We start from the raw sequence: 15,079 nt of genomic DNA on the forward strand, positions 1-15,079 counted from the left end.
AATAGGATTAAGACAGCCTGTGTGTCGTTCTCAGATTACCACAATTAAGGGAAAGTTTCTGAATTGGTGGATATAAGTCACAGAATCTTCAATTCTCAGGTTGAAAATTGTCATCTTCTGTGACATCACATCCAACAATTTAAATTGATGGGACCTATATAGCAAAACTGCATCAAACTACACACCTTGTGTCCAAATGTAGCATCCTCGGAGGCCAAGACTTCAACCTGAAATTATAAGGAGAAAGATCGTTTCAAATTTAGCCACTACCAAGAACCTCTCTCTCCTGAGCACAGCGCCACAGTCCAGGCAAAGAGGAGATCTGGAAATGAATACGCCAGTCTGGGTCATCCCTAGGAAACCTACATACGATAGGTCACGCTGAACAAACAGCTGACAAAGGAAATCCTCACGAGAGGAAACTCAGGAAGCATCCCTCACGACACAAGCAAGGTTTCTCACCTAAATGACGTAAAGAGGATCTGTCCGTGTCCCAAAATTTACTGTACCACAGCTGGAATACTGTTCTCCATATGGAGTTTTGTGCTTGAGCACAACGAGAATCATCTGCCACGACAACTCCCTGTAAAAAAAGGCTGGGAATATCTGAACTCTTCCCCTAGCATTATCTTCTAACCAGGCTGGGTACTCCTGCACCAGCACCAAGTGCCCTAACAGCACTGATGGGAAACTCTGCAGCAGAGGTCTCGCTTGCAGGCTCCTGTCCTGTCTTGCGCACAGCGAATTCTTTGAAAACTGTAGAATTCGGGAAACACAAACTCCCCAGGCAAAGGCTGAAACTAGCTGGCTGCAAGATGCAGTGCATGTTTGAAAGCTGGAGGAAAGCAAGCTGCTAGGTCATCTAGCGGTGCTCCAAATCAAACTCCTTGCTGGCTGCCACGTACCGCACAGCTCGAAGAGTTGACACGCGCTGATCTGGGACAACAGGCAACAGACGCAGAAAAGCAGACGCACTGACTTTTCATTAGACTCCTTAAAAATACTTCACACTTCAGCACCTTTCACCTGAGAATCTCCGTGCTTTTATGAATTCTAATTAATTAAGCTTCCCAATACACCAGTGAAGCAGGAAATGTCATCATCCCGATATACAAGCAGAAAAGTGAGGCAGAAAGAGGTTAAATAATTTCTTAGTAGTCATGTGCCAAGACAGGGACACATTCAAGAAAAGAATCCCAGATTTCTACTCCCAGGCTCACAGTTTTAACAACTAGGAAATTCTCTAGTTCTCTGATTTACGTCCCATTTAAAATGCCTACTGCTGCATTATAATTTATACAACTAGTATAACTATAACTAATGTATCTAATCTCCAGTTTAACTTAAGAAGAGTGAAGGATTTAAAGCAAATCAAGAGGGAAAAAATGAATGTCAAGTTTCAGCCTGAAGCACGTTATAATGCCAGAGTTGTAAACCCCTGAACAAGAGGGTTTATAATGGAAAGGCTGATAAACCAACAATGATGGCAGCACTTAAATATATTTATGTCATGATCTGGCAACATATGGTATCTCTTCATCTCTAAATTAAAAAAGGGAGGGAAAAAAAAAGGGGAAGGAAGTAAAGCATTTATAGGAACTAGGAATAAAAGAAGAAAATGAACCTGAAGTTACCCAATTGTGACCTGTCCAGCTGATTAGGAATGGCAGTAAGAGGCTACAAAATAGCACCTCATTCAATAGGAGGTAGAGAAAAAATCCAAGTAAATAAAATCAATCTAAAATGATATGCATTAGCTACTTATATTAAGCTTCTAATCCTTTAGGCACTTTATAAATATTAAACAATCAGTCCTAGTGAGACTGATAAATATCCATAATATATTTTACAGATGAAGAAACAGACAGAGGGTTAAGTGACTTGCCCAAGGCCAAAAAGAGAATAATCAGCCACTGGATTGGAAATAGCAGTATGACTGCCTGTCACAATACAGTGCCCTACTCAGATGCTCAAGTGGCTTCTGAAACAAGTCATTCCAATACCAGAAATAGCCCAGCTAGGGGTTCATGTGGTACCCTCTAAACTGTGAATGCTTATTTTCACTGGGCTTACTGTTTTGGTACACCAACCATAACTAGAGAGACCCCAAAACTTGAACAACCTTGTTCAAAACTCACTCAAGTTTTCTCTATCCAGTATTGTGCCAGTCACATACCTTAGACGCTACCTCCAGACCCATTAATGTTTATTACTCTGCTACTTTGCTGCTATGGAGATTCATTAGGAAAACCGGAGCCTTCTCTGCATCCGTGGTGCCCTCTCCTGACTCCCCCCTTGAACCCAGCAGGGCTGCTGACTCCTTGCCCGCCCCAGTCCACCCTGCCTCCCTCGCCCTGCTGTCCCTTCCTCCTCCTCTCCTTCCCAAGCGGTCCCAGCTGGGCTAACAGCCCCACCGAGCCTGCCCAGAGCCGCCGGCTCTCTGCCCTGCCCTCCCGCAACGCTCCCAGCTGCAGCAGCACGCTGCGGGCGGCACGGAACTCCCGCGCTGACCCAGCACGGATCGGGCAGAGCGTCCTTTGTTTGGGCTCCGCACCCCGCCTCATCTGCAGAGAGGCCACCTCACCATGCAGGGACCTTCGCTGTGGAGGACAGTGGTATTGTCAACAAACGGGTTGTGCTAATTAAGCTCCCGCTCGCTCAGCGGCGCCAAGAGAATGCTCGCGATTGCCATAGTTTCAAAACACATAAATTAACATGGCACGACGACCAGCACATTCACAAAACTCAATCCTCCTCCTTTTCACCAAGAAACTGAGAATAGGAACAAACTGTGACATCAAAGAGTAAAGCAGAAGTTTAAGCTGATGTAACATACTCTTAGTCTCTTTTACAGACAGAAATATTTTCTTTTATGCTCAGAAACGTAAGGCTTGCAGAGACAATAAAATGGTTCGGAGCGCAGCTATTGGTGTAGATGATAATTCTAATTAAAAACACGTTATTCAACCGGTCTGATAAAGCCACTTCTGTTTTTCCAAGAGTGATCACACCACTTCTGTGATAAATGCTTGTCCTCACCTGGAGGATGATGCAATAAAACATCCTCTGTATTCTTTGTTACTACCGTGTTTACCAGTGTACCAGTGTGTTAGTCCATTCATTTTGTTTTTCACCTCTTTGTATAAAAGGCAGTTAAGATCAGTAAGAGACAAGTAACTGCTGACACCGTAAGATACACCATATAAAGTACTGAAACAAGATGTGGGACAACGTGAGGTTTTCCTCATGCTGAGTTTCAAAAAAAAAAAAAAAAAAGCCAAAATCATTACAACCTAGGCTGAGAGGACCCCCCTCTAGTGGGAATGAGTGTGTACTTCAATCAGCACCCACATCACCCGAGCAGAAAAGAAAATTTTGTGTCCTTAAGAATCAGGCAAGCACCATCTTTCTCTTAATCATCTTCAAAATATACCACTTCCATTCCAATAAACAAAAAAATGAACAAGAGATTTATTATTGCTTCAAGATAATCAGACATTAGTTAATAACTTCTCATTATATACTTATTTGTGGCAGTGAAACATCTCCTATTTTAGTTGTCTGTTCTGACTATACATACGTAAATATATTATCTTGGGTGGGGGGGTGTTCTTCTTTTACAGTGAAAAATTCACTGCATCATGAAAAAAAGCAGACTTGGTTCTTAAAACAAGCACTGTTGATTTCATGTGTATATATCTGGATCAGATACAGTAGCTTTCCCCTAGGCACTACTCTGAATCTTTGCTGAATGCCCTTCTCCATCTCCACTTCAGTCCACCTTCCACTCCCCACAGTACAGTCTTATAGTTGAATGGGCCTGTTTGCCCCGTATTTTATTTCTATATAAAAGCAACTTTTAATCACTGTTCATTGGTGTTTTTTCCAGTTTATCTAAAGAATCACACAGCCTTTTCGCTTCTGATAAACAAAGCCAAACCACACTACAGTATCCTGCAATTCTGGGCTAGAAGGCTATTGTAAGTGGTAAGGGGTAAACGATGGGGTAGTATTCAGGGGAGTGTGTGTATTAATCATACACTGCGGACCAACTGTGTTAGATGCAATTAGTGGTTTAAGCAGGAGTGCCCCACAGCTGGAGCACGCCTGTTCTGCCTGGGCGATTCACCCCTCCTGGAGCCTGCTCCCTGCTGCCGCCCCCGGCCCAGGCACCCCAGGGACCAGGGAGCCGGCCTGAGCGCAGCCCCCAGGGCTGGCCGGGATGGTGCCAAGGAGCCCTGCAGGTCTCCCCAACGCGTGACAAGACGAACTTCCCACCTCCTACACAACCTACATGGTCTCTAAAATGGGCAGCTGTGGCCAAGACCACTACTGCTTATGTAGTAATCTGTAATTTAATAGCAGAATAGAGTAGCAGTTAATAGTTTTTTATTTTACAAGACGGAACAATTCATAAACGTGCTCACATCAGCCTGGAGGATACTCGGTGAATAACATGTGGAGCACCCTGAAACAAGTTGGGGAGTAGCCCTGAGTCTCTTTTTGTCAGAAGTAACGAGACTTTTTCAGTATTTTTGTTTTGCTTTTCAATAAAGGACTCCTACAGCCCCAATTCTACAAACAATATTGCATCGCAACCAAGAGACTTACATCAAACCATGCAGAGTTATTTTTACCTCCCTCTCAAAAAGAAAAGGAGTTGAAACATAGATCAAAACCTTGAGGAGCAATGCTGAACAATACCTTTTTGGAACAGAGTTGTACAACCTAGTGATCAGATGACACAAGGAATTATTACAATTTGGTATTCTCCAAAGCCATACTCAGCATTGATTTGGTCCTCAGCTCAGCCCAGCTCCTTTTTGTCTCATCAAGACTTTGTTTGAGATAGGATTAGCTGGAATCGAGCAACAGCCACGGGAAGTGGAATACCTTTAACAGGAGAAATTACAGCTACACTTAATACCCAGACTGTTATCCAAACAACAGAATATGAGGTAGCAAGTACGCAAGGACAAAATAACTCACAAAAGACACGGGTCACAGAACCCCTCTCTATCTTTTTTTGGGGAATCTGAAAAGAAGCACTAATAATAATCTCTGATGCATGACAATTCCCATATAATACCCTGTTAACACTAACGCTGAAAAGGATCATCAATCCGCATTTAACTACTCAGGCAAAAACTCCCAATACAACACACACTTAATGCTCCTCTCAGACTTGGGTCGGGGCTCCTCACAGTTTATCTAACGGAGCCGCTATTTGCAGCTGGCAGGTGAGGGGGTTACAGCTATTCTGGCAAGAAACGCAGTAGGCTGGAGCAGCTCTGATCAAGACAAAATATTCTGCATGGGCACTTACAGTTGCCATGGGTCACACATGAGAATTTGCCCAGCTGGCTCCAAATTTTATAGGCTTTCTATTGTCATTTGTTTGACATTATTATTCTAAGAAAATTATAGCACAGGGCTTCTCTGATACCTAGAGGGTTTTTGCCAACTGCCTGCTTACTAAAAAGGCATGCCTCTGGCACTTTTAAAATATGCTCAAAACAAAATAAATGTATATGTTAATACTTGCATTTTGCAGTACTTTTGTCTTCCCTGTTCTGTAAACATCAATCAGACCAGAAAGAAGACTCTTTCCCATGATAACAAAATCCGAAAAGAATGAGGAAATACAGGTGCTCTCTCCCGAATTACTGTCAAATCACCTTCCCACCGTTGGGGTGCACTTCTTGCTCAATAGTGCTACGACAAACTGCATCACACTGCCCAGTTCATAATCAGACTGTTTGCTCTTGTACCCACGTTTGCCCTCTGACAGGACTTCTTGGCAGGTGGCGGAGGCTCTGTAGTCCCAACAACTTATAAATGGGACTCATTAGTCCAGGCGCCAAGCGATCCAAATGTAACTCCGACTACTATTTCCACATGCCAGTCTTGCTGAGCTATCTATAGGAAATAGCCTGGATAGCGTGAAACACGGAGGATGCTGTAGTGCTTGGCGCAGATATACCCTCATAATCCTTTTCTAGTGCAGATTCTCAGCTTTTAAGGTTTTCCCATCAGCCTAACCGCCCACACACCACCAGTTCTGAACTCGCCTTTTTTAAACAGAGGTGACAAGAAGTTAATCCAGTTTTTATTTTTCAAAGTCTTTAGGAAGTTTCTTTCAAAGATGAATATGGCTGTAGTCATTCATATCTTTACGAAATCCAGCCTAACTAGCTGTAATATCTCCTCACTTTGACTTCCTTTTAAAGCAATTTAGGATTTAGCAATTGTAGAAGATGGTTGTCCTTCTCACTGGAGCAGGGACAAACCTACATGACCCACACTAGTTTCTGGCAATTCTTCAAGGACTTACTGAGGGCGTACACAGCTTTTAATGCATGTAGAACTGTAGGAATAAACTTTGGTAACTGCGACAACCCTTCCTTCCCTTTTTCTCTAACTGCCACCAGTTTTGTTTATTTTTAATGGCAATCATGCATGTACTTCAGGCTAGGTTACAGGTCTGTAGCAAGCAAGGACTGGGCATGTTCCCTGGGCAATCCTTGAGCAAACACACCAAAGACACACCTTTGTCATGACCCTGAATCTCTGCCTGAAATAGAGGCATGATAGTTGCACAGTGTAAATCTCATGAATTAAGGATATATCAGCTGAGATTTCCTCGTTTTCTATACAGTCTGTTAAGACTACTTCCTCAAGGCCTTTCAGTTAAGTAAATGCCATCTCCTCACAGTTTGACCTGTGTAAAAACTGGATACAATGTGATCCAGGTTCAGGGCAATTATTCATTAAATCTGGCATCCACTTTTTCTTAGACCTTCCCTTTAATTTATTATGCTTGTTCTTTGTGGTATCAGTCATTTATCTCTTAGCTCACGAGGTCTAGCAATAATAAAAATCAATGTTCTAATTTTTGAAGCCGCAACTTTTAGCTCCAAAAATACAAATTAAGTAACAAAATTATCCCTTTTTAAATGATAGAATATCTTCGTGTGCTACTTTATTTTAAAAAGGTTTGAAAAGATGTTTCAAGAAACTATGCTGCAGCTCAAACTTGCTTATTAATTCTCCTCATTCTCCTTATTAGCATGTACAGACAACACAGCGGCTCAAGGACGCAGCTCGCTGAAGCAGCTCTGTACTTGGTCAGCCAGTGTTCGAGATAAAACACAATGATGCCTCCTGTTCTTAAAAGCTGTTTAGTGGAACAGATCTGTCCTGCTCATACTTTTAAACTTTTTCTTAAATGCCAATGTCTTTGGGGAAGCTGATTTACAACAACAACAAAAAAAATCATTCACATCTTCAACACTGTGCCCAACACACATTCTTGGACATGCTGTTGACTAGCCTGCTGGTTTAGTCTCCCATTGCAAATATTTTGCAAAATCCTGGGAACAAGGCCAATCCCTAAGAAGCAAAAAAATTAGACTCTAGATATTAGCGAACTAAAAGCAATAACGATCAGCCTTGTGAGATACAAAACTTACAAGAGAATTACATATATTAGAAGGAACTCGGGAGAAAAAAAAGTTGTGCACTATGGGGCAATGGGGGAATTCCTGTAACCTCAAAAAGACAGATCTGCACCAGGAAACAACCATTACAAATCCCAGGTAAATTGACATTTGAGATTGTGCACATGTCCGCTCGGCGTGCGCTCACTGCAGGGGAACCTATGAGACCTATCTGTGAGCATGCTCCCATCCCTTACAATTCTGCGATAACTTATTCCTCCATAGGTACCTCCATAGGTACCATATAAACAGTTGATCAGCAGCAAGTTCATGACTAACATGTCCATCTGCTCTTGTCATTAGGAGACGAAAGAGGTAAGATATATACACGTTTTCCCCCTGTAAACATATATTCACAGTTCAAATTCCTTTGTATGTTTCTGTCATGCTGTTTTTCATACATATATGCGAAGATGTAACATACAATTAGTTCTTTCACACCAGAACACTGCAAGAAACAGACTAACTGCACGGAAAATTTGCTTTTGATATTTACGTGTTTGACAATGTAGAGAGCAAAACGATCGTTGTACTTAGGCCGAAATCTCAGAGCAGTCGCTATTTAATTTCCCTTCAGAAAAGAGTGGTAGGTATTATAAAAACAAAATTCCAACCTTTCATCCTCACGCATTCTAATACATGGGAAATCCTGAAAAACTGTCATTATACTGTGTGACATACACAGTAACAATTACTGCCACCAGTAAGCCTTTTATTTAGATATTGTGTCCACATCTTTTCTAATCCATTTGTATTTCTTACTCTCTTGTTCCAACACCATGATTTCATTTTCATTCCCCACTTCCAAAACTGGGAATCATAAAACCCCGTCTACCCAAGTCCGCTGCAAGGGTCTCTACAGCAGCTGCCGTTGTGCGTGACCACACTGTCAGGCTGTAGAGGGACCCTGCTACGGAAAACGCCAACAAGGGTTAAAACACCACTGCCCTCTACTCGCAGGGCTGGAGGTCCCCGCTGCCACAGCTCAGCAACCCCAGGGGCCACCTGAACACCCCCGAAAAGACCTTTTCAAAGTTGGGTGGCTTAGCGTAGATACAAGATGCCATCCACCAGCAACTAGGGGGTGGTACTGAACAGCTGGAGTGCCATAATGCTTTCAAATATTCCGGAAAGTTCCAGAAAGGCATGTTTTAAAGCCACCCTCACTAGCGGGGAGGGGTTTTGCTGCTTAAGGCTACAACTGCAGAGTACTCCCCTGCCCCCTTTTCCTACCTCTCTACAGAATTCTTGTACATACCACCTGTGAAAGTGAAAACAAATACAGTCCTAGCTAAAACTGCGCGTCTTAAACAACTTGACAATCTTGCCTAAAAGAAGTCAAACAATCTGCAGCAAAAATTGAAGATAAGTGACCAAGGACAAAATCTTTACAGAAACAAAGCGTCCAAGTTTCAACTCTACACCATTCTGTCAGCAGCTTTCTTATTTAATTGAGCCCGTATACAATCAACATCAAAGATACTAAGCTATTTTGTGCTGAAAATATTGGAAGCATGTTAGGAAGAGGTGGCAAACAGAAAGGATCTGTCAAAGGTAACAGATGTATCAAGGGCACCAAGCACTGTGAAGAAGGCGTTAATTATCTATGCTGAAAAAGAAAAGGTGTTTGAAAAACAGAAACTGTTTTCAAAAGGTTCAACATATTCCTATTGTGCTCAAGAGAAAAAGCTTCCTGCACCTTAGACAACATTATTTTGGGTATGTGGGTTAAAAGATTTTTTTTAGGCGAGGAGGCACACAAGGTAGGGAGCACTCTGTTTCAGAAACACGGTTTTAACTTCAAAACCTTTACTGTGTCTCACAACCGATTCCAACCGTAAATTGCATTCTTTATTCCTACTTTTAATGGAATGGGTAACTTACACAACCTAGCTGAATCTCAAAAATAACAGGAAAAGAACACCTTTTTGAGCACCTTTTTGTAATTGAGCACAATCTCCACAGTACTTTCAACTCCTGCCCTACAAGGACCATTTCATTTTTCCTTTTGCTTTATCTAAAAAAAAGTGGTACTTTTTGAGAATAAAACACGAATAAGCAAAAAAGTCACACCAAAGCAAAATTTGTCACCAGAGGACCTACCCTACATACAGCATATGTTCTTACTAACTTTTTTCTAGATTGTATATGGTTCTACTCTCTCACAACCTAGTTCTGAGTCAGGAGAAGAAACTATGCTTATTATACCTATGCTCCCCTCCTCCACCTTTCCTCGTAGGACTGGTGAATCCAGGGGACTTTCTAAAGCATGATTTTGAGAAAACTGTTTAACACAAAAATGACCCTTTTAATTTGCAACAGAAAAAAAAATCGGAACAGATCAGAAAGGAGATGAGCAACAATTAAATGCAAGGCAAGCCTCCAGCTTTATACAAAAAAAGGCTGAAACATATTTCTCTGAAGATAATTAAAACATACTAAATGCATGTCTGATATTGCATACTCAGCTAAATTAACGTTGTTGCCATAGGAGTGTGATAGGATCAACAACAGAACCCCGGTGGTCCATGCAACAGTAAATTACATGGGGAAATGGCCCAGGCAATTGCCAGCAGGGACGTAACAGGCTCTCAGAACCTGGTCCCTACCTTCCCAACTAGACAGAAAGCTCTTCCTGACGTCCCCTTCTCCTGTACCAGTATCATGCCATATACAGAGGGTGGCTACTACTGACGACATCTGGGCAATTCACTTGGGCATCATCTGGGCATCGTCAGATCCAGAGCACAGGTTTGGAAGGGACGGTTTCCACAACAAAGTATCAACACACCTGCCAAATAGTCACACAGGAGGAATCCCCTGGGTAATGTTCTGTTTTTCACACCGTAACTTGAAAAGGTAAATCTGTGGAACAAGACTCAGCTGAATTAAATTATTTTTGCCAATGACCTGGGCTTTTCTCTTGAAGTATTTTAGGCTGCATCCCCATCGCCTCCCCACGAGGTACGAAAATTGATAAGCACTCTGACTGGATTAACTGCTTTAAAAATTACTCAGATGTCACAGCTGGCCAGTTTTTGACCCTTCTGGTATCAGGATTTAAGAGTTTACTGGGAAAGAACAAGTGCTCCAGTCAGAGCCATAACTCTTCCACACTCTTCCAGCTCACAACAGCAGTACACTTCCTCAGAACTGAAGGAAAAACTGGCTCTCAAACCTAGTCTGGCTTTACACTGAACCTTTCAATGGCACAGGCGAAAATACAAACATTCCTAGGAGTCACTTCAGTCGTAAGTAGGGCACATAATAATAAAAGCCTTGATAAACTGACAATTTTTGGGTTTTTTTCCATTTTACTCAAGTTCTCTACCTGTTGCAATAGAGAAAAATGAACACAAGCCCTGAAAACATGTCCTCCAAAAACACGTTCCACGATTCACATGCACAAAGCCCGAATTTGCATACAGGAATCAAACAATTATGTTTCCTCAAATGCTTGAACCACTTACACAAATTGGGACTTTTGCTCACCCAAGCAAGTGCACAATGTACGATTTTGCAGACCGCTTCAGCATTTCACTTTTTTGCTATACCCATAAACAAAAAAAAAAATTTTAAGTCCAAATTTTTCTCAAAGTTACTTCACACAAATAGCAGCTCCCTTATAAAAGCCTGATTAATTGCAGAATCTTGGCTTCAGAATTCAATTATGTTAGAATATTAAAAACTCTAGAGTCCATAAACAATGACTATAAAACTGTTTATAGCATTTTTAGTATTTTATTTGAATATTGCAATATGAACTATAAATGTTCTTCCCTCCTCACTTTTCTTCTTATTTGCTGCAGTTTCTTCATACAAACAGAACAAGAACGACACTCGGGGCAAGAGGAGAGGAGAAAGGATGTGGCAGGCTATTGACACGCCACCTCCTCACAAACTCTGATTCTTCATTGTGCTTTATGCCTGTTCTGTGAGTTTTATTCTCAGTCTACAAGGGTGCTTCTGGATAATTACAGGATACAAGCTAGCATTTTTTTCCAGCCTGTCTCAATTTCAAAGTAAGCCCCCTATTCATGCTTTTATTATTATTCAAAGTAAAACTGCAAAACAAATCAATTGCTAACAACCTTGTGCAGTTTTCTAAACTTAGCATTTCGGTACGATGGTGTGCATATAAGGTAATATTCAGTGCAGCAGTACATGTTCAGGCATGAAAAAACCTTGTACAAATCCTCAACTTCAATGACCGTTTTTGTAAAGATTTCTTCTTTATGCACATATATATTGCATGGGTTAGCCTAAAAGAGGATACAGCAAGTACCTGAGTAAAGATTTTTCTTGTAACTTTTCCTGAAGAACTAAACCCCAACACTCACCCTGTTTTCCAATTACAGTATCTGCACCAATTATAACAGTAAGCTGGCAACCCCGGAGACTGCTTTTTATACTCATTTTAAGCTTATTTTACTCAGAATGTAAAGAAAGACTTGAACTACAATCTCAAAGGTGAAAGGCTAGGGGTTTAATTTCTGAACTGCGCAGCCCTGGCAGGTCTTTTCAACACTTTTTATGTTTTGTGGAGTCCATTTTGTTTCTGTATTTATTCCTACTAAGGTCCCCCCTCTCCCTTCAAACCAAGAATATATCACTGTATTTACAAGAAAGCCAGTCATGGACAGGTTTTGCTGCAGCTCATTTGTTATGTCTCCCTAAGAGTTTACAAACAGCTGTCCCATGCATCTCCACTGGATACAGTTTTAGTCTAGACAGGGGAAATCCAAGCTACTGCTGCCCAAACAACATAAACACAGGAAGGTTTTCAATCTATCATTTCATTAATAGGAACACGTCTAATAATATAAGGGGAGGGTGTTTTGGAAGAAAGCCTATTTCAGAGCCTGAAACAGTGTAATTGCGTGGTATTGTTCTTGTGCTAGGCAGGGCTATGGAACGACACTCTCACAAACCAGATTTTGGTGCCGTGGTAGATTTCAATAAAATGAGCCTTGTTTCTCCAACACAAGTGGCTTTCAAGACCACTGACAACTTTGAATTAAATGGTAAACAGACTAAATAAGACTTGCACAGCGCTGGCATTCATCTCCGCTTTGATACAATCAGGTCAGTGCCCACACAAATATATTTCTAGCATGACCATTATTTCTGGTTTTCTTCAAGTTGTTTTACCTGGGAAACAGCGTTTAACACAGCAGTTCCTAAATACTAATTACTTTCTCCTGTTCTCCTCTGTGTCAGCCTGTTGTCTGTCCCCAAACATATAAACGTCTGGAAATAAAGTGCTTCTAATGCAATTATTTCTCTGTTGTTACATTTTTAGAGAAAAAAACCACTGTGGCCTCCCTTCTTATGTCTGGAGCATCCACACACTAATTCCTAATAAAATAAAAATTAAGAACATTGCAAGGCTTTTCTCAGGGGGAGGAAGGGGAAGAAGCTATTCTTCGGTCCTTATTTTATTTTTTTTATTCCTGAGTAATAGCTGTCCCTTCATCAAGAGGCTCAATTTACAATCGTGATCTCAGATCAACTTTTACCAGTGGGTGTCAGTGTAACAGTGTAATGATATAATGGGGGGAGGACAGGGAGAAAACGCATGAAAAAACAAAGATTAAGTTTTATTTTTAAATGACACATTTCTACGAAAAAATGAAGAGAAAACGTTTCTTTTTGGAGCCCATTTCACTGCTGATCTATGCTGCAAAGATCCTCCAACTTCGCATGTATTTGTGTTAACACGCCCAATGTAATTTATTTCAATTTTTGCTTTCCAGAGCTACATGTGTTCTGTGTGTGTATACACACAAACGCAGACATGCAGTAAATGTTTGATATATAAACCTTTTTCATCGTTTTGACAAAGTGAGACTGTCTCTTTAATTCAAATTTCACAGTGAACAGTTAAGAGGCTCTGTGGACCCCAACTTATTAACCTGTGCCAATTTAACTAGTATTACTCAAGAGGTTCAAAAACCTAAAAATAGGTGTTAATCTGTGCAGACTGACAGCAACTAATCAGTACCTGCCCTGTCACAACTTCTGTCCCTCCTACTCATTAAGGAGTGGGGGGGGAAGTAGAGCACATGGGGAAGCAAGAAAAGGAGTTTTAGTTTGCGTTTGTCTTTACTGAAAGAAAAAAAAAAGTATATTTGGTAGAGCTCAATTTGAAAACTTGTTTCCATACTAGCAAGCAATGGCTTCCTGAAATCAAGAACTGCTTGAACGTCATTGCTGAAATCATTCTGTCAAAGTGATAAAATCCTTTATTTTCACTTACCATAAAAATAAACAAGCTTAAAAAACATTGGCCCTAGCTTCAAGTCTAATTAGATGCATAGCGTGCATTTGAAGGTTTGAACATGCAACTTCTGTCTTTTCAAATGTTGTTACATTAATTAATAACCTGGTTCAGAGCCTCTCCCCACCAGTGCAACAAAGGTATGTGTGTATGCCTACGCAGCTACGTCCTCTTCACTTGCCTGGTTCCCTACAGTAAGCCGGTCCTGTGCATTGGAGATAACCCCAACAGTTACGTGCTCACGTACTCAGCTGCCTTTTATTAATATAAACAGAATTATATGCTGAACGAAAAGCAACCCAAGTTGCAGATCACAGATTACCCGCTGCTCTGTCTACAGGGACAACTGTAGCTCTGCCCCTAAAACCATACCCTAGAAAAGTGGATTAATTTTAAAAAAAAAAAAAAAAAGTCAGTTGGGCCAGCTCGTAACTACGCTGTCAAATAAAAATAAGCACTGAACTAGGTTAGGTCTTTCCGTATATAACTCGTACGGTTAGGGATATGCCAGGTTTTGTTAAAGGGAAGAAACGTTTTTCCGAGTAAATCATCATGGGCAGATTTGCAGGAAGTACCAAAATAACGTAAAACAATTCTGTAAAGCCATTGTTAAGAGAAGGAAGTAAACAACACTGGTTTGGGGGGGTGCTGCGCTTTGCGAGCCTCGTTCGTGCGTGGCTGAAAAGAAAACGAAAAGAAAAAAGCCCCCGCAAGGCCCCGAGCGGGCTTTCCCGCCAGCCGGGGCCGCCGAGCCCGCACTGGGCCGGGGCGGGCGGCGGGGAGACAAATGGCCGCGGCCTGCCGGCGCAGCCGCTGCCGCCCCGCGCCGCGCTCCCGCAGCTGCGCCCGCGCCCCGCCGCGCGCCAATGGCGGCCCGCGCGCCCCTCCCCCGCCGCCGCGCGACCAGACCTGTTTTTGTCTGCTTCAGCAGCAGCGCTCCAGCCCGCCCGGCTTCCTCCCGCCGCCCTCCTCCCCCCCCCCCCCCCCCGGCCTTATTTTCCATCCCTTTTCAACCATCATCCACTCATTTTAATTACGCAGAACGAGTTGCAACTCATCCAGCCTGAAAGTTATATTAAAAAGAGAGAGAGAGAGCGAGTGTGGGGAAAGAGGACGGGAGAAAAGAGGGAGATGGAAACGCAGAAAAAGCAGTTGAGGGTGGAGTTACAGCCGGCGAGGGCATGACAAACAACGCTCCCTGCCTTACAGTAAATTTTAATGCAACGTTTTATTTTAAGCTTTCTCCGAGGTCAGCAGAAACTCCCCCCTCCGTGTTTCTCCCACTCTCCCAAGTCCTCTC

General features: G+C 42.1%; 1 protein-coding gene across 17 annotated transcripts in view; it reads right to left on the minus strand.

The window, feature by feature from the left end:
• ARID1B (AT-rich interaction domain 1B) overlaps window positions 1–15,079 on the minus strand; it is a 336,572-nt gene that overhangs the window by 148,937 nt on the left and 172,556 nt on the right. For 11 of the 17 annotated variants that reach the window (XR_012673018.1, XR_012673019.1, XR_012673020.1 and 8 more), the window contains exon 5: window positions 186–227. The exons of 5 other annotated variants lie outside the window; for them this stretch is intronic. Coding sequence is in view for 8 of the 12 variants with exons in the window: in XM_075146078.1 (XP_075002179.1) it covers window positions 186–227 (42 nt within the window). In the remaining 4 variants the exon portion in view is untranslated. Of the gene's footprint in view, window positions 1–185; window positions 228–14,688; window positions 14,741–15,079 lie in introns of those variants that run through there. One more of the 17 variants, XM_075146083.1, reaches the window with a different exon arrangement.

The sequence above is a fragment of the Calonectris borealis genome, chromosome 3, assembly GCF_964195595.1.
Source record: "Calonectris borealis chromosome 3, bCalBor7.hap1.2, whole genome shotgun sequence".
Lineage (NCBI taxonomy): Eukaryota > Metazoa > Chordata > Aves > Procellariiformes > Procellariidae > Calonectris > Calonectris borealis.